The sequence below is a fragment of the Morone saxatilis genome, unplaced genomic scaffold (assembly GCF_004916995.1).
Source record: "Morone saxatilis isolate NCDOM2014 unplaced genomic scaffold, NCSU_SB_2.0 Contig2, whole genome shotgun sequence".
Taxonomy (NCBI): Eukaryota; Metazoa; Chordata; class Actinopteri; family Moronidae; genus Morone; species Morone saxatilis.
In genome coordinates, this window is record NW_023339762.1 from 24,571,214 (window position 1) to 24,592,103 (window position 20,890).

The following is a 20,890-nucleotide window of genomic DNA, read 5'->3' on the forward strand; positions in this document are numbered from 1 at the left end:
AGGATCTTTTACCATTCAGCCTTTGTTCTCTCATGATATGTAAATGGAGCTGTTTGGAGAGCTAGTAATTTTAAAATCAAAGTTATAATATCTTGTCAGCTTGGTGTGTGAATCAGCAAGTCTATTTGGTGTTTGACCCTGGCTTTGCGTCGGCGGGTGTTCAGCATCTTAGAGCCACTATCCCCTTTCCGTGCTTCAGATGGTGCCATAATTCCAAAGCCTGGACACTGCCAGTTAATCGGGTCCCCTTACATGGATGTGGGTAGTGCAGTGATGAATAACACAGAGCAACAGTCCGACCAAGATGTAGCTCAGTACTGTCAGCAACACCCACATCAGACGCCATAATCGCTCTAGTGATAGTCACCTGATGTTTTAGGCTGGTTTTCAGAAATATATGATAAATCACCTGCAGTTAACTCTGTTTTATTTATGGCAGCAATATTGAATGAAATTATAGACCACAAATTAAAAAAGTGTGAGGAGATAAAATGGCATGTGTGAAATCACAAGTGGTGTCTGTGTCATCAGTAGACTGACAGTGATTGCTATCCACATGCAAAAGGAGCCCACCAGCAATAATTTCCATCTCACGCACACACACACACACACAAACACACACTCACACACTCACACACGCCAACCCTGCTACACAACCCTTTACTCATCTACAATTACCTTGACACTTAATTATTTGTTGTTGTTGTTTGTTTGTTTTATATTCTTAAATTCATCTCTGGCCTCTCAATTCCCCTGACAGCAAAGATGAAATTGCTGAACATGTATAGTCAAAGCAAACACTGTGATGGGCTTATTAAAGACACGGGGAGTGTAGAGGAGGAGCCCGGGTCTGGCTGCAGCTGCTGCATTGGCTGTCTGCTCAGCAGTGGGGAGGGGCTGAGGGAGAGAGAGAAAGAGAGAGAGAGAGAGAGAGTTGGGGGAGGAGGGCAGTGCTCTTGTTGGGAGATAGGGAATGCCCGTTAGTTGCGTCTACCGATAATAGCACATCAGCCAGAGCGGTGCTATTGGGAGAGCAGAGCACAGGCAGTGCGGAGGACTGAGCTGCTGAGCAGAGAATGGTACACTAGAGAAGACAGGCACACTCAGAAAGAGACAGAGAGCGATATAGTAAGGGAATAGGGTGCGCATCAGAGAGCACGTTGAGAAGAGGAGAACGAGCAGAGCAGTGGAAAGAGGAGAGGAGAGTGAGGAAGGGAGAAAAGTTACCAGGTCAGCAAGACAACGTGGAAGTGGAGCAGCTGAGAATCATTGGGGTCTTTCTCACTCTGGAACAGCACGGCACAGCAATAAGCAGCGCAGGAGGAGAGTGATATTACAAGAGGGGACAGAGGGAGTACTATAACTTCTTCCTGGGAAGACAGTCCTGTCATTAGGCGAGGGGTAATGCTCCTCACAGGACCCTTCTGCACAGCTACTTCAGGACTATCACTGCAAGACAGCAGCAGCAAGCAGAAGACACTTAAGCCTGGCAGAGGTGCCTGGGCAGTGCAGTTCTACTCACTTCTGTACTGAACACTTTCTTACCCAACTGTGTGCTTTGAGGTGGATGCAGTTGTGTTTCTGTGAGGCTTTTATCTTTTTTTTTGCTTCAGAGTGTGAAGCAGTGGAGATTTGGTGGGTGACTTGTCCTGTCCTGTCATCTCTGAGACTATGGTAGACTGTGCGTCAGGGAGCCTTTCATCAGCAGCTGCAGCTTTAGAGCATGGAGAAGTCCAGCAGTGAGGAGTCAGCCATTCACCGTAGCCCCTCCGTAGATAGCCGTGACTCCGATTTTGCTCAAGCCTCCACGTCTGGCCGCCCATTTGGCGGCCGCGGCTTCACTGCCGGTGCATTCTACGGCTCCACGGGGCCGCGCAAAAACGCACAGCAGGGGCAGGCTGGAGCAGCAGCTGACGCCAGCGCAGGAGACAAGACCAACAACAAGTACAGCTCACCCAAAGGCAGCAAATACGTGGTCTTTTACCTGGATCTATCCTTTGTGTTCCTTTTAGAATTCAAGAAGTGCAACATGGCAAGAGGCTGCCTTTGCTGCTTGAAGTATATGATGTTCATCTTCAATCTCATCTTCTGGGTAAGTGGCTCATCATTGTGTTAATGCTTTTCTCATTATACCTGTTCACATTGATCTAGTTGATGTTAATAATACAAATGTGCAGTTATGGCTTAAAAGATAAAGTAAATCTAGCTTTAGTAACTCAGCATTTATCATTATTCATATCTGTAGTAACAAATGTGGAGGCTCAGTATGAAGTTATTTTGAAATGTTAATCAGGAAAGATCATTGCAAAGTGATGGTTATCAGTGTAATCATGCATTTCTAATTATTACATCAGGCTGTTTATGTCTGTTTTTTCCCCTGTGCATGTTGCTATTCCTGGATGTCATGACAGAGTCAGTGGCACTGCACCAGGTCTCCTTTTGTATGTGGTTGATGGAGGGGATTGGATTGTGGTGGTAAGGAGGACATGGGGTTCACTAAGGTCGCTTATTCAGGTGGTTATATGATTTACAGTGAACATGGAGTTGAAATGCTGCTTTTGGCATGCAAGTGAAATAGTATATGTCTCTACAGTACAGTTACATTGATGAGCAACATAATATGCACCAAGGCGATATGACTTGAGATGGTTTAAAGTGAGTCTGCAGGAGATGATCTGATTTATGTGCTTCGTTTTATTATGTACTCTTTTGATGAGATGTCTTTGCTCTTGGGTAAAGCTGTGATCAAAAAATTGAGAAAATTATAGGTGAAGTTTAGAATTGCTACACCATGACATTTGGCTCAATCTCTGTTATTAATTTAATTAAAAGAAATATTGTAATTATCTATATTTTTAGTGATTATAGTAATAATAGGAAAAAAGATATATATAATATAATAGTGCTCAATATGCCAAATCCACTCACAAATACCTGGCCAGCGTGTGGCAGGCTGTGCTGTGTACCCATGCATGGGCATTTGTTGTAAAAGTGGGCACCCCTTGAATGTTTACAGAATGGATTAAAGGGCTTAAGGGTTATGGGGCCAAGTCTTTTGTGTGAATGCAACCAAGCGTGAAGAGTAAAAACATCCCAACACTGGGGACATCCCAACCCCAGCCCACCATGTCACTGGGTTGTGAGCCCTGCTAACTAGGGCACATTTGAGGCACAGAGTGGGCATTAGCTTGAGCCCAGCTGTGAACAGGCCAGCATTGAAAACACACACACGTACACATGCACCACACAAACCGAGATCTATCCCATTGTCTGCTCCATATACTAAAATTAACAGCACTGCCAGTGGCCAAGCTCAGGCCTGAAGCTGTGGACCCCTCTCCTGCTTCAGGGCAATATCTCCATGTCATTCTCATATCATTACCCAGTCCACCATAGCCAGGGAAAGAGGGATTGGCAAAGACACAGAAATGGCCTTGGGGCTCTTCAGCATGCCTTGCCTTGAAGTAAATGTTTGTTTAAGGGAATGAAAGGATCAGAAAAGCCTAGCTGATATCGGATTCATTAACGCAGACATTGACTTACCTTCATGTGAGCACCGCTTTTGAACTCGGTAAGCACTGAATGTCTTCGTGGGCGCAGGCCTTGTTTGAATTACGGATGGAAATTTTAAGCAATTTCCTAAATCGATTGTTGACATAAATGATCGATTAGTGGTTATTACCAAAAGCAGTGCAAATGTGTTCCCTTATTCTTACTGAAAGCTTCATTTAAATAGATTAAATGAGCTATTTTCATAGCACAACCTACGTAAGTAAGGTATTTGACTAAAACATAAAATAACCACAAGATCATAAACTGAATCAGATAAAATAATGCCATAAGGATATAAGTTCCTGCTCATCTGTTGTTAGTCAATAGCCAAACTAAATTTAAATGATTAATCATAATTATTTATTATTATTATTATCATTCCTGTTTTACAAAAAGGGCTAAAACCTACAAATGCCAATCAAAATTGGTTGCCCTGAAGACGACGAGTTGTAGGGGACAGGTGCTCAATAGTTCAGGTGAAATCACACCTCCAGCACACCATCAGTGCAAGCAACACCTGTTCCCATACTCTTCTGTTGAATCTGATCATGATTGCTGATGTCCAGCCACTAAAAATACCTGAACAGACACCAGAACCCAACAAGTGATGTTGCTTCAGCTTTGAACATTGATATATTCTTGATCAGTCAAATCATTATAGTGATTTAATCATTTATTGATGAATAACAACTACTCATCAATATTCTTTCTTTGAGCTGTGAGCGTAATAGCATTGATGAAGGTCATATTAGACTCTACATTAACAGAGACCATCAGTTACCTGTTTGTCAGTTCCGGCCTGCTTGACTCATTCAATAGATCAGAAGCTGCCTCAGTGCATCCTTTGGCAGAGGTCATAAGGTCATTAATATCTGTTGTCACAAGGGATTTGTGTGTAGGCGTTTACTTCCAGGTTCTTTCCAGCTCAGTTTGTGATTAACCCTTTTCAGTGGCAAAACCCCACCACTAATAACCGGCTGCTGCACACCACTAATAGGGAGGTGGAAAAGAGGCTTTGGATTTCAATGCTGGTGGCCCCAGATTCATGTACCTAGTTTGTTGTCCTTCATGGAAACGCATTGCAACCATCCTGAGTGTATGCGGAAGCTGTATAGTGTAAGATTTAAGAACTCTCTGTTATTGTGTGTGAACATAAATGTGTGTGTGTATGTGTACGTGGGGGCAAACGGTTCATAAGTGGCCATGGACTTTCCCCAGCGCAGCGCATCCCCTGCTGTGCAATAATTGAATTTTTACTCTGGTAATGTTCACTTAATGAACACCCACCATGCATATTCCCTTCAATTCCCCCAGATTGATACTCTTGTTTTCTTCCCACCACTGGATCATTTTAATGACAGTTTAATCAGTGTCACATGGGAAAAGAGTGGGGTGATGAGAGGGTTAGGAAGTAGCATGTGGCTGGTGGGTCTCTCCATCATCATGTGACAACTCTAGGCTCATTGGCGGCTGGTTGACTGGCACCCAGGATTCTGGGGAAGCAGCGTACGCTGTTGAAGGTTAACAAAGCTGGGAATAAAGGGTTCGCTCATCAGTGAGGGGTCGGGATGGGGTGCCTGAGCACTCTGGGATAGAGGGAGGGTGAGAGGCATGTTGTATCTTGACACCCCTGGGACTGTGCTGCTCTACCTCTGACACTCCAGGAATCACAAGGTTACTGCAGCTGGTAGGGAGGTTTGCCTCTGAAGCTCTGACATCTCATCTCAAGTCTGAAGGGGTCATGGTGCGCTGCAGTAACCAGACACCAGGTACAGCAGGGGTCTCTTTTTTCTGACTGTGCGCACATGCACGAGCACACTTGCTGTACACATAGCCATCCTTGAAAGAACGCTCACCACCCACACACCCTCCGCTCCACGGGGCTTACAGTGGTAACTTGAAGCACAAGGTAAACAGCGGCAGGCACTCCAGGCATCTCCATACATGCGCTCATCCTCAGGCCCCCCTAGCAGTTGTTCATGACCATCTGGCTCCTCTTTCTTATGAGGGATTAGAAGAGTCTGAGCTGTAGGGGGAGTTTCGGGCAGATTAGAGCATTATTGGGTGGTGGGGTTAGGATTGAGAGCATGGCTCCTACGGATAGCTCTATGCTAAAGCCAACAATCATCCAAGCAAATGGCCTTTGTGCTGTGACAATCTGTGGTTTAGGGAGGGGGATCTGTTGTGCTCTCTCACAAGCACAGTGACTGTTTGACCAGCTTGATAGGGTGATTGATGTTAAGTCCTGTTGGTGTCAGCCTTGTGAGCATATCAGTGTTGGTGTTCTTGCTGGGAGCAAGGATTTCAGTCTCTTACTCTACAGATCGTCCTCTGTACTCGCAGCCTCCTCTGTTAATCTCTTCCATTCAAGATTCAATTTATTGTCCACTGCTGCACTTATTTATCTTGTCCAGTGTTACTGAACACCTTTGAAACGTAAAAAGATTAAGAAAAAGGCCTGAAAATACAACACAGGGATGCCAAATCACAAGCAACACCACACAAAAGCTCATTTCCTTAGTTAGAGATAGATTGCACGGTAGCTAAATGGGCCCATCCCAGCTGTACCATTATCATGCCATATCAAAAGCTAAAGCATCATTTGATATTCATATGAAAAAGAAAAGTGTCAGCTCAGCAGTCTTGTCCTACAAGTACAAGAGGGGTGGTAGTATCAAAGCTACTCCTTTGTTAGAGGAAAGAAAACCAAATGTGTTTAGCATTCATGAATTCCTGTGCTTACTTAAGGGATTGCCGCAGGATTTATAAACCATTTGGTCCAAGGCAACAGAAGATTAGTTTCCCTATCGATCTAATCAGTGAATTTGACATTTAAGGTTTCAAATGTAACCATACTCTGATGCTACAAAGACTACAGCTATTGATAGACATGAATGTCTGCATCTGGTTGAGTGGAATTCCATAAAGCATTTAACACAAGCTGTCCCTTTTCCCTGGGATCTCGATCTAAGGTGCTGAAGCAATTTTCCTGTTTTTCATCCTCCATATTGGCACACGAAAAGTTCAGTCATCTTTTATGGCTCAAGAGACTGTGTATTGTAGCAAACTTATTTCTTTTTTCCTCTTCTTTTTCACAAGAGGCACAGCTGAACTCCATCAGTCACTGCCAGGTGAAACAAGGATTGGGGCACAGGAAAATAGATGAGGGTTGAGTGCGCTCCGCATGATGATGAAACAAGCTGTATATGCTGCTCTGTCACATGCATTTAATTCCATCAGGCTATAGTGAAAGGCTGGCTCTTGAATTGGCTTTGCGTTTGAAATGGCAGAAGGGAGCATCAACCTCAGCCAGTCTGTCCATCTAAGTTTTACGCCTCCTACTATGACAGAATAGGCAGCCAGCGGGTTTAATCAATGGTCAATGCAACCAGTCACAGATTGTGTTTTCATATCAAGCATTTATACTGTATAATATGCTCACATTTCATTAACTATATAGTAGCCAGACTGTGTAGCATGAAAGCTGGACTTTGGATCTTTCTGCAACATTTACACAGATAACATTACTATATTTCATTACTATATTTATATACATTTTAATCTTTTGAAGTGTTGTAATTAGCATCCCCTATAGACCGCTGGGCCTTGATTTAGATTGGCTAACCTGCTTGGTAAATATCTCCATATGCCTGCCTTTGTCCGGCAGATCGTCTGGGGAGATCACTCTAATTTACACATCTCTCTCTGGCTGCTTCGATTTCCCGGCCGTGTTGTGTTGCTCCGCTGAGCTCATTAGCTCATGTTGCAGATCAACTGGGATACCGAGCTGCTGTGTTTCACTCTAGGGGGTCGAGGTAATAGAGTAGGAGAATTGGAGGTACAGTTTTCACTTAGGCGCAGTACGTAGATGGTCCTTTTGCAAGGGAGTTAAGTCTCCCACCCCATCACTCATCACTCTGTGAATGGGGTGGGCTTCAGACTTGATGAGTTGTTATTTGGTTTTGTAACAGGGTGATTATGACACACACGAGAAGCTGAAAACTGCAACGTTTTATTTTAATGAGTTAATCGCTCACTATGGTGGAGAATAAATAGAGCATCCTCACAAAACACAGCACAAGTGTTAAAATTTTAGTGTGTCATCAATCGCTTTTTTGATATTTGCTACTAAGTTAGCGTAAAGCAACAGGGCTGCAGGTGCAGTTTTAGCCCAGTTGCTACTGTGCCAGCTATGTGCTATTGATGTGTGGTGACAGGTGAACAAGCCAAGAACAGATGAAATAACAGTAGCTGCTAGGTACAGGAATTAAAGGAATTACTACATAGAAAACCTCAGTTTTTGGTGCATGCCATTCATTCATTCATTTATCCCCGCCCTCATTCACATTACACACCACTGTTCTTCTCTTAAGAAGGTGCCGATAGAGCACAGAGATGCTTGTCTGAAAGTCATGTCTGAAAGTCATATTACAAGATATGAAAACACACATTCACAGTGGTCAGATTTTTTGTCGTTAGTTGGTAAAATATTCATTTGGAATGACTATACTGTACGTTAACCCTAAGATTTACCATGTTTTCTTTGCTCCAACGTGCAAAACACAGATATCTGTCTTGATTTTCTAAATATAGGCCAGAGGAATTCAGAGTAGGGAGAATGGGAGAACCACGGAAAAAAATTAGCGCCATTAGTTCTGCATACATTAGGTCTTTTTGTAATGACTATGTGCCAAACCTGCACCTCAGGCAACAGGAAAGGCAGCATCAGTGCTGTGTGGTCAATAATGTGTGTATATTGCTGAACTGAAAATCAGAAAATATCTTCCTAGGTCATGTATTTGGGTTATTGATCAAAAAAGGTTGTATCCATTTTTTTAGTATTATTTGTATTTTTGAAAGCCTGGCATCCATTCAGAGGCTACTGGAAAAAATATCCACTAAAACAAGCTTTTCTACGCAGCCTCACAGCTAAAGGACGATTTCACCTTTCAAAATGGAATTCCCTTTTTTCAACTTGATTGGTATTATCAAGCAAGAAAAGAAAATACAGAACTCATATTCTGACAAGTGCAATTATTGTTGCTTTCAACTGCCTTTGAACATTTTACATATCATGTAGTGACACTTTGCAGCGCCTGTAGGCTTGCAGGGATTCCGTATAGCTGCAAGTCAATAAAACAGACACACTGAGCTGTGTGATTTGGTCAGCTTAAGCTTTTGAAGTGCTGCAGTCGCTGTCTATGACAAATATCTCTGAATTTACCAAGTCACCTTAGTATTGCTTTGTTAGCTCTTTTCAGCACTGCCGAAAAAAATCCCACAGTATTTCAGCCTGTGAGACATAAAATGTTTCATCCAATATTGGTGCAGAAAAACATGTTAGGGCTTTCACACAAGCGATGTTACAGATGAAAAATGTATCAGTGCTACGTGTGTCCTTGTGCTGCAGGAGTGACTGCAAACTACTATCTGTCCTCACATTCTCTTTTCACCCCAGGAAGACCAATCAATGCTAATCTGCACCTAAGCAGTGAATTAATGTTAGCTTGCTAGTTCAGCTATTCAGCATTTTTTCTGACACTTAAAGGCAAATTACAGTGAAATCAATGTTTCCCAGTCCGTCTCCACCTCCGGCTCTGCTGAGGAGGCTTAGAGAATATAATTTTCTTGGTCTTCAGAGAGCAAACGAAAATTCCTTCAAGATTACCCTGCTCATGTTTAATTAACAGTATATGATGTGTATATATGAACTAACTGCATATCCCTAAGCTGTGCACACACTGTGTTTTAGATAGGTGTTTTAACAATGCTCAGGTTCTGATTTTCTGGTGTTTCTGATGTCTTATAAAGCTGCAGTTAAGATCAGAAAAACAAGTTTCAATGTCCAGCTCCCTAAGGTCTCCAGAGGTTATCAGCTGTAGGCTGAAGATGCATCGATGACTGACTCTAAGGCCTATTTCCCCAGGGCCACTACCTCGATTGATTCAATTGGGCCTGATTCTTTTCCCACCATGGACCCACTCAAACAACCCACATAGCATCCTTGAGAACTTGTTTCCACTCATCTATCTGCTTTCCCTTTCTAAAACAACATTTAGAGACCCAGGACACACTGGGCAATAGCACCACACTATATTGAAAATATGAGCAGCAGATTGACTTTGAATCCATGTATTTTACATGTGTCATCTTGAATTTGGGTCAGGGACTCAGGCATTCACTGCTTGAATGGTAATGAGCCCAGGACACATCTCCAAGGGGGCTCCAACACGCAATGAGGCACATACTCGTCCACGTTGTTAGCCATGACAAATGAGAGACAGATTTATGCCTTAAACATTGGAGCATGTATTGATTTATTTAGCTGAACTGCCGCAGATCACTGCTGCGTTACAAGTCAGCCATAAAATGTAACATATTGTGGCTTTCTAGATGGAAACGCATCAGTATATGCGCTTACTAGATGATCGTCTGTGAATGCTTGCCATGTTTTTATTGCTATTTTTTAATGGGGCAATTTCACACAGTGTACTGTACAATTTACAAGGCCAATGTATTAGGCTGTTGTGATTTGAAATAAATGCCTACCTTGTTGTTTTCAGAGCGAAACCCAGATCTTCAACAGAGCAGGTTGTGCAGTGCTCTCGTTATGTCTGATCCAATTTTGAGCTTGACTCTTATTTGATGTGCATGAGGTGTGCTCACAACCCAGCTCTGATATTCTCCCTGAAGAGGAAATGCAGTAACTAGTCAAGATTCTTCACTGCTACAGTAGTAAGATAAGTGAGTGGCTGACAGACTGTGTAAACCTAATAGGGATTATTGCCATTCTTCCTGCATGCAGATTCATCCTTTTCACTATCACAGCCACTTTTTAAACTGTCCCCTTGACTTTGCCCGAGTCTTATCACACGACTAAAGCAAATGGGTCTGCTTGTTTATTTTACACTAATTTGCAATTACCAGTCTTATTGCCAGACACGAAAGAGCATTTGCTTTGTGTATCTGTTCTGTTTCAGAAGATATAAGGGTTTTATGTGTCCTGAAAATCGGAAATCTAAAGCAGTCTGGTTGCCTGCAGCACGCTAAGTCTTATATAAAAAGGAAGTATGTAAAACCAGCCTCGTTCCATCACTTTGGTATTCTATCTGCACAGAGGGACGTCTCAGATCTTAATTTTTAGAGGTTTTGACAGTTTTATTGCTTGGCAGAAATGCAAGGGCCATTGACTAAAGTTTTCAGTAATTGCACTTATTTACCGGAAATGATGAATGAGCAAGTTAAGGGCTTTCACATACGTGTTGTAAATTCCCTCTATCACAAAATACGAGTCATTCAAATAATGCAGCATTCAGCCTTGAGCCCATATGCATTAACCTTTACCTTGTCTAATTCAAAAAAAAAAAAATAATACATGTTAGCTGCTGTTATGTATGCTTTCATATTAATTTTAATTTAATGAATTTTACATCTTTTCTTTAACACTGCAACATGCTATGGTTAAAATTCAAAATATTTTTTCTAGAAACTGTATATGTGCACAATTTTGTCCATTTGCTATTGTAGGAAATTCTTCATTAAACATTAAATAAAGTGAGAAAATTGGTGTGGAGACCCCCCCCTCACTCGCCATGTGTCGTTTGCAGTCCCCGTCAGTGATTTTTTTTTCTGCACAGATGTCTCCATTTCTCTTATTAAGCTGCCCAGGCTTCAGTAATGGGTGACTTGGGATGGCGGTGGAACACAATAGAATGAGTCAGAGTGGAGCTTGGTGTGGGCAGACTGAGGTTAGGTAAAGGGTCTAATTTCAGAAGTTGATTATGGGGTCAATGCCACCCTCTGTGAATGATCTCATTCATCCATAGTGAGCCATAGTAATTATTAACATACACCTTCTACCCGTGTATGCACTCATCAGTGCAGTGTGGTGAGACAAATCCCCATCACTGGCCAGTGATAATTTCAGCAACGGACACAACAGCGTGTTTGGGGTCAGCCCATTAATGCCCCTTCCATTTTATACACATTTCTACTATTTCAGGGTTGGCTTGTCGTCATTTTAGATCTCCATTATGACAGGGATGCACACTGGTTGCACGGTGGTTTCTTGAGCACAGTTCACAAGTAAACTGGGACAGATGGGGTTAGCCAGATTTTTCTCTCCAGTCCCCTTCTGAGAGGACAGACTGGCAGAAGCAAAATGCTGTCCTTTTCCTGGGTGGGAGGAAGCGAAGCATGTAGGCAGGGAGGGAGGGTGAGGACCTCTTCCCAAGAGCAAGAGAGGTGAACACATTGATGTTTGGTGACGGCTCCCAGAGAGGTGAGTCACTGTCACTCTCACATCCCTCGTGCTGTCTCTCCCTGGCATCCACATCATGTTATTTTTGTTTTAGTCCTTGGGACAAACTTGAAAAATCATTTTGTCTATTTATTGTAGCAAAACAACAAAATGGAGAATAATGTAGATTTACGGCTATGTTTTCCTGACTTTAGTTGATGTGTCTGTTTGATGAATTGCCACTTATTAGCCCATAATTTGCTGCACACCATTAATTATGTGTTTTCATCAGATAAATGCTCACACTTGATTAAAGAGCAACTAAATCTTTTATGAAAAACCAGAACTATTGAACTGACTTCTATGGATCAGTTGCGCCTCTGACTACATGCAACATCACAGTTGGGTGTGATCAGATACAGTGTGTTGTACTTTTTCTCACAGCTACATTTGTCTTTCATGCAAGAGTTCTGTTATATAATCCAGAATAAAATTTAACACCGGTGTAATTCTGATGCTCCTTAAGAGTAGGAAGTATAGAGGAAGGTTAGAGGTTTTTATCTGTCATCACAACAAGGTCCTAATGTTTCCACAATGCAATGGCCATTCCCATTAATTAGGGATTCTCCCATTTCACCAGATTTTACTTTATTCCATCCATTACTGACCGCTAGTCAGCTACATTTGAAAATAATCCAACCCAAAGCAGAAGCTTGTCTGGTTGCTCAACTCTACTTCATAATACCGTGGACTGTTGAGGATGCTGCTAGTGCTAAATGTCGGCACAAACAGGGTTTTCAGCCTGTGTGTACTGTAGTTACTCTTAAACAACGTATATCAGTTATGGGGATAATTAGCAGTGAAAGTGAAATACCCTGTGGCCATATTATACAGCCGTAGTCATTTTTATTCGTCACTTTAAAAACAGAGACATAAATAAGCATTTGATTAGCAGATGAAAAGGGAACACAGGTGTACCTCGAGAGCGGCAGTCAGACAGTAGAATTAAACTAAATAAGTAAGTTGCTTTTTGCTTTTAGACAGCCCTGAACTCCCCAGTCTGATTAGCTGTGCTTAGAACATACAACAGAGTTTAGTTTCATTTTCTGCATTATTCACACATGGGCTTTCACATTCTGTAATGCTATGCTGGGCTTTATGAGAGTAATTAGCCATTGAATGAACAGGCTTCGTGACAGGAGTGGACCTCCTTCATTTATTCATTCATTGTGTATCAAACTCATATCATCACATAGATAATTGATGTACAGCCAGCCAGAGTAAGCCTGTAAATATTTTGCAATATATACACCTATATCCGGTTTCCATACATTGTAGCTGTATTATAATTTATGACTGTGCAGGATCATAGAAAACTTGCATTTCCTGTGAGCAGCAGAATCAAACAACAGTAATTTCATAACTTTAGCTTGGGATAAGTCTCATGTGACAAGACTCAAGGGCTGAAATGTTTGCTGGCCTCTGTCGATATATTAAGAGCCCAGTAATTGGCGCATAAAAGCATGTCTCTGTTTGCTTTAGTTGGAAAGTGTTCTCCCATCTTCAGAAGCCTCTCCCCTAACTACAGTTCATTTTTCATTGAAGTGCTTACCTTGCAAAAGAGATGTGAGGGGGGAAAAAATATTGTCCTGCAGCATGTTCTCACTCTGTCTTTAATTCTTCCATAGTCTGTTAGAGAGATGAAGGGGGTTCTCTGTAGTGTTGCAATTTTTTATCCAAAATTGGCTGGCAGGGTCTGTGAGTCTTTTTCTATGGATCATCAGTATAGACAGACATAGAAAACTACAAGTAAATAAATATAACATTAATACCCAATACACCAACTCAACCATTTCTCAGACAAGTCACACCTCATCTTTTTAATTTTCAAGAAGTTTTAAAGTGGATGAGTCACAAGAGGGTTCTGGCTGTGATTATAGTGAGAAATCTTCCTCAAAAGCAATCACATTTCACGCTGGCCTACATTTGAATGGCTTTATTAGCCTGGTTTAGCTTGAGATCCAATATCGCCTCAGAACACGCTCTGGCTGAGGAATCTGGCTGTTTCTCATATTAACTGTGGTGGGCGGTCAGCTTTATCACCCATAGAGTTCCTTTGTGATCAGCAGTTTCCATTTTCGTTGGTGAGGCAAGAATAACTTCATTCAAAGACACATTTATTTGCAGGGGATGTGGTCTGGTAGGAATGAAAAACAAAACATCAATATGCTTTGAAAGACTTTCACTCTGCATCAGTGATGGTTACAGGGAGATGGAGACTGCAGCTGCAGAGTTCCAGGTCTTCATTATATCAGAGTCCATCTCAGATGCAGGCTGGTGTGTCCGTAGAGATTCACAGCACTTGTGCGAGCGAAGATGGTGAGCTTCGAGGCATTGCAAGAGAGTATAAGCGGAGCTGCCTGCAGTTTGCTGTCAACATTTTGTGTGTCTGCATAATGCATCCACTTGACTTCCAGTGTACCAAGAAGGCAGTTAAGGTCAGGGAAGTGTAGCCCATGTATATTCATTCCCATGGCTTTAGATTTGTGTTTGAGATTCAAATGCTGCATTTACTTTTTGTGCTTCCCAACATGACAAAAGGTTCCCGGTTAATGGCTTTGCTTCACTACTGTCAGTCACTGGTGAATCTCACCTACTAGCTTAGCTGACTGTGCATCTAACCATTTTTTTTGTAGTCCTTCTGATAATAGAGCTCAGCTTTGTTTACTGCTGTCCTATTGTTCTTTTTAGTGTGTGATTGTCACTGCGGTACTGCAAACAAAAGCATCTTTGAGAAAGGATGAGTGATAGGAGAAAGGTGAAGTAGTAGGTTGCCTTTTTTACGGTGCAATGCGTTTTTCTTATACAACTTAGACCATTGTCTCAACCTCACCGTAAATGCGACCTATTCTTTATAGGCACGGGGGATAAAAAGCAGACACAGCTAAGACAAAGAGAGAAATTGAGCTTTTTTTGCTCCACTGTAACGAGCAGCATGGATAAACTGGGTGAGCTTAGCTCTAGAAAATGGGTTCAGGCAGTCTGAATGTTTTAATCTGTTGCGTAAAACCATTTGTTATGAATTTACATTTTTTAAAACGTGGCATCATTTCTCCATCTTTTGAGGAAAGGCATCCTTTATTGAGTTGCTCTTTTCTTTCTTAGTAGTTGTTACTAATTCATTTCCTGTCTTCTTCCAGTTAGCACAAGTTGACATCTGGCTAGTCTTTTGGGGACTGTTTCAAGTAATATGTGATTGAAGCTGGCAAGGACTGTGGGGCCTCTACAAGCGAATTAGTGTCACATTGTTAAGAAGAATCAGATCGTGTATGCTAAGTAACTAAGCGACAAGGTTACATGAGGTAAAGTAAGATAAGGTGAAGAACGTCGGGGTAAATTGAGACTACACAGACTGGCATTTAATTTGCCTATTAGAAATCAATGGTGAACTTCACTTCTACTCACCTCTATCAATCAAAATGTCCTCATCCTATTCTGTCCCCTTGGCGTGTTAATTACCCAGAAGGTCTCGATGTTTCCCACCAGTTGCTACACAATTGGGAACCTGGCTTGTGGCTTCCGCAACACTCCTCCTGAACCATATTTTTTCATGTCATGAAGACTAACTCATACTGCAGATACCCAATCACAAGCAGGTTGTGTTGTGCAGTACACACAGGGGGTAACTCAAGCAGTTCAAGAGGAACAAATGGCTCCCATCGGCAGCTGTACTAATAAGACCCTGTCCTTATGTTCAGGATGGAAAGAAACCCGAGTTTAAACTAATAGATGCCTTTAGGCAATGTTATATATATATATAAATATAATTATCAAAAAATATATATATATTATATATATGTATGTTTATATATATATATAAAAAACAGAGCAAACATTTGAACATGTACATGTGAGGCACAAATATTTCCACAGAGGGGCAGCTAGTATAATCAGCAGACCTCAGTGTGAAATGGCCTCTGGACACAGCGATAAGTCCTGATGGCACGGATCAGCTTTAGCTCTATCTTCTGCCTCATTTGTTCCTGTCTAAACGAGATAGGCCTGCTATCTGCTGGCAGCCATCCTGCGGTGACACAGTGACAGTACGACGGGGCTCTTTAGATGCATCACCTGTGTGGTACCCGTGGAAGACAGCAGACTTGTCACTCCACCATTATCCAGTCCAAACTCCCAGGTTTGAGGACAATTATAGGACAAAGCAGACGGGAGATGGGCATGCTATAAGCATGTCAAGACAGCGGGGAGCCACGGAGCAAATTAACTGAGCCAACACCTCTGATGTTGTTACCGCAGTTCGACAGGTGGACAGGCAGATAGTCTTCCTCTTGAAATGTCCCTGTCACTTTGGCAATCGCAGGGGAAGTGTGTAAGATGGAGCAGAATGTTTATCACTGCTTTCAGGAGTGCTCTCTAAACGCTCATTGTGTCTGGATCCATCTGAGGGTGGCCTACTTGAGAGAAGCCCTGCACAGCACTTGTTTAAATATGTGTGTGATCTAGAGACATTCCTTGGTAAACAAGCCCACTCCGAGGAGGATTATTTGCATGCTAAAGCAAAAGAAAGGGAGGAGCAAGTAGGGAGGAGCACCGCACCTGTTGCAGCAGTGGCTGGTGGATGTCTATGATGTGCTTTTATTTATGAGTGAAAACAGTCTGGCTCTATCTCTTCACACTCCTTCTGAGATCTGAGTTTATTTCATTGACTTTCAAAGGACTTTTTACTGTTTCCTTTTTATCACATTGTCTGGGTGTAGTGAGTGCAACAAAGCACAGATAAAGCTGTGTCTGAGCAGCTAATGAGTGGAGGTATAATTAAGACAAAGTGTGCACTTGTGCTATGTGCCTGTACTTTCCGGTGGTTTCACACCATTTTGAAATAATATCACTCTGCCAGTCCCATCCTCGGTTTTCCAACAATTAGGCAGAGCTTTGCATTTTCCCAAACCACTTTTCAAGCTGATTATCTAGCACAATAGAACTAAAGAACTAAAATTAAAATGTCATGTCACGATCAGAACATCTGTACTAAACACCACCTTTACACTATAGTTTCTTGTAAAGGTTAACTTTTGCCATGGATTTTAATGTTTGTAAAAGCCACCATGGCTCAGAGTACACTGTATCTTAATTTGTCAAATTCTACTGGAGTGCAAGTTGGTGGTTGAGTATTAATAGCATGAAGAGCAAACTGATATTTTCAGCCTAGGTTATCAGCTCCAGTGACTGCACGCTGTAGCAGGACCAGACTCAGCAGTAGTGGCAAATCTTCTGATATTATCCACAGCTCTCTTCCCACCACAGGCTGTTCCATTACACTGGAAATGAAGAGTGAGAGAGGTCAGGTCAGTCAAATAAACAATTTTAGGTGGAGAATTTCATTATGTGTGGACCAAAGAGAATGGTTTGCTGAGAGATTTGTTTCCTCAATTAACCGCTGCCTGCGGCTGCAGATGGGATCTTTTTGTTTTCCCAACTGCAGTGATTAGTAAGTAGGAGAACGTTCTTCGCTATCAGGGAACCTCTGCTTTGTTCTTGGACTTTTAACTTTACTTTCTCTGCTCAGTGGACATGCTGCTGTGAGACCAAGGATTAAGCTAAACAAAAAATGTGTTAGTTGACTCATACTGTGGCTCGTGCTGTGTTTGTCCTCCTTTCTCCTCTTGTTAGCTCTGCAGTCTCTGGATCGACATTTCGCCACCAGAGTTCTTCCTTTGTGTATATTTGTTTGCAGTGCAATTGCTCTGTTGTATGTCTTTTAACAATGTTGTGTGGGTGAGAGATCAGACTGTACCTTGGAAGTTTTTAGATCTAGTTCTGCTTTAAATAGGTATGAAATTACAGGACCAAGCTACACTAACAAGGAGACTGACAAATATGTTTATATGCTGTATACACACACAAAAGCACACTCAAGTCTTGTATAGCCTACAGGCTTAGTAAAGGCTAAAAAATACTTTTTTTGCCATTTTGAAGCACGTCTTATACTGTTGAAATGTAATATTCCAATAGCCGCTGCGTCTTTAAGAGACATGTTTGAACTAAGAACAGCTATCTAAATGCAAATGTTATCATGCATCTTGTGTCAAGTGTATATTTTCTAAACTTCCTCAAGCAATCATCTCAAAAATCAGTAAATTAGAGTTGCATAATTAATCAAGCAAAAAAAAAAAACAGAGTAGGGATTATTGCAATAAACCATGAGATGGTACATATTAAAATCAGTAAGAGGACTAATTGTAGAAATCGTTGAACGGCAGTGTCAGCCAGTCCACCACTTTGGTTCAGCCTGAAATATTTTAAATGGATTGTCATTAAATTTGCTGCACACATCCTCCTCAGGATCAATTGTAATAATTTTAGTGATCCTCTGATTTTTCATCTAGCACAACCATCAGGTCAAAATGGAATTGCTTGAATTGAATTAGTCATTTATGACCAAATATTTGCAAAACCAATGATATTCCCATCATCCTCAGCTATACTTTGTTTACTGCTAACAACAAATGTTAGCATACTAAAACACTAAACTAAGATGGTGAGCATTATACCTGCTAAACACCAACCTATTAGCATTGTCATTGTGAGCTTGTTAGCATGCTAAAGTTAGCACTTTGTAAGGCCTTTCAGAGCCGGTAGCATAGCTGTAGACTCTAAGTCCTGTCATGAAAATATTCCTGCATATGGGCATTTTTTTAACTGATTTCTGATATGTTATAGACCAAACCAAACAATCCATAATAAAAATAATCATTAGTTTCCCCCTAGCTGTATGTTCATCCATGCAGAATCACAAACAGCTACTACCTATTTTTCTTTTTTTTTTGCAGCACATTTAATCAAAACTTGTATGTAGCAACTAGTCTTTGATTACAAACAATAAATCCCAATGCCTGGTGTCATCTCTCTACTTTTGACTGGAGATTGAGCCAAAATGTCAGATGTTGTTTACCCAGGCCACATGAAGCCTGGGGTTTACTCTGTGTCTGAATGGAATATGAGATGTAGCCAGAACTGATAGCTACTGTAGCAGAGAAGCCTGCACTGGATGATGAGCTGTCCCTGTATGGAGAGAGTAGAGGGAGGAGTAGACTGGAAAAGAGACAGGTGTTTACAATATGAATGTGGAGGGGAAGCAAAAGAGCTGCGTGAGCAGCCATCGGGAAATAATGTTTACAGCAGCCTCCTTCTCGGTCAGATCTATTACCAGGCATCCCTCTGCTTTGTATATCTCTGTATTCCTCTCTGATGTGCCCCACATTATTGGTTAAACACTGCTGACCTCACCGTGATGGAGTATAGAGAAGCTGGACTTGATTAAGGTCCGCTTGAAAATCGACAAACATCAGCATCATATTTGTTACAATTATTATTATCATTACCTCAGTGTGACTTTTTCCACCCACATTTGTTAGTCAGATTGGAGCTGAGTGATTGCACGTAATTGAAAAAAACGTATCAATTTAGGATACCAGCATACACGCTTTCAAAGGCCAAATCTTGTTTAAAAACGTGTTCCTCTTTGATGTTGATTTATAACCTATTATTCAACGGACACACCCACATGTGTCCCATTAGAACATTCCTCAGCTGGATATAAAACATGCATTGTGTTTAAAATCTCTTTAAAAATCAATTTGCTGTTGTACCTTCCGATCTGCTTTCCTTTTCTCATTTGGTGGCGTATATTTGATATTCAGTAAATATTTAGCCGGTCAAAGTTGACAAGATCTCAATCATATCATATCTGCAGCTGCAAATGAGAGAAAAAAAGAGAATGTTTTTTTCAACATAACCACATCACATTTGGGTGTCAGAGCAATCACTTTAACACTACTACTTGTGCTCTCTTCACCTCCAAGTAAACACCAGATGGAAATTATATTTTTACGTAATCATTCAAATTTCAGTGGCTCGTTTCCCATCTCAGCTGTCAAGGAGATCTGAAATACTGACAAAAGAGATTTAAAATTGTTAATCCTCCTGCAGTGAGTAAACTGTTCCAGCCAGCATAACTGATGTTCATGCCCATTACTCAAACATTTGTACAAGGGCATTCTGGGAAATTATGAAATCATTACAGTAAAAGCACAAAGTTGTAAGTTGTGTATGAGGCCAGAGCCACACAGAGGGCAATGGCCATTTTGGCTAACATCACTCACCCACTACACCTGGAGCTTTGCTCCTACCATCAGGAAGGAGGTATACAACTCCCGAAAACTGCAAGGTCATACAGAACACCTAAGATAATTGTACCATCAGCTGTTGGTTTCTCAACAAATATAGTAATCTTCATCCCTGCCCATTGTCACATCAATATTTCACTTTTTATTTTTATTTTATAATAATATATATATAATAAAGTAATGTACATGTTATTTATGTTTTTTTATTCATCATTCATTTTTGTTCTGGCAAATTGTTGTGTTTCTGTTTGAACCAATTGCCCTTGGAATAAAGCATTTCATTCAATTCAATCAATTGTTTATCACAAAAGTGCATTATAAGGATATTCACAGATAATGATATGAAAAAGATATTTCCATAATGCCATAAAGTAAGACACTGAGTCCCACCAGCTTACGCTATTTGCGCGAACGCGCCTTAGCCCTCTGGGGGTAATATAAAGCTAACTTATTATTTTTAATGTTCCTGTAACTTGACCAGACCGTTTCTAGTTCCAGAAATGTCACCACATTTTTGTTTTAGAAATGATCTGGACTTGATTTATTTAATCACCCCTAAACTGTGCTTGTCTAGATCATGTGCCCTGACATTTCTGACAGAGAACAAGATCTGGTCATTCTCAACCCAAACTTTTTATCTCTGACTCAGTCATCTGTGATTTACTAACACACCTGACCTCCCTGCTCACAGCATTTGCTGTTATCACACAGCACAGCCCCCCATGCATATAGTGACTCAGACACATCACAAAAAGAGACGAATGGAGGCATGTATTCAATGATAAATCTGCTACAAGTATCTTATTAACCTTCGGGAGAATTAGCATTGTAAACGTTTTACGCCCCTTGAAATGTATTTTAACACCATTAATTCAAACTTATTAAAAAATAGTTA

The 20,890-nt window shown here is 41.3% G+C and overlaps 1 protein-coding gene across 1 annotated transcript in view; it reads left to right on the plus strand.

Annotated features, from left to right (window-relative positions):
- The first annotated feature begins 923 nt into the window (after positions 1-923).
- tspan9a (tetraspanin 9a) overlaps positions 924-20,890 on the plus strand; it is a 75,045-nt gene continuing 55,078 nt past the window's right edge. The window contains exon 1 of the mRNA XM_035664748.1: positions 924-2,092. Within this exon, the coding sequence (XP_035520641.1) occupies positions 1,724-2,092 (369 nt within the window). The 5' untranslated portion in view covers positions 924-1,723. The remainder of the gene's footprint in view (positions 2,093-20,890) is intronic.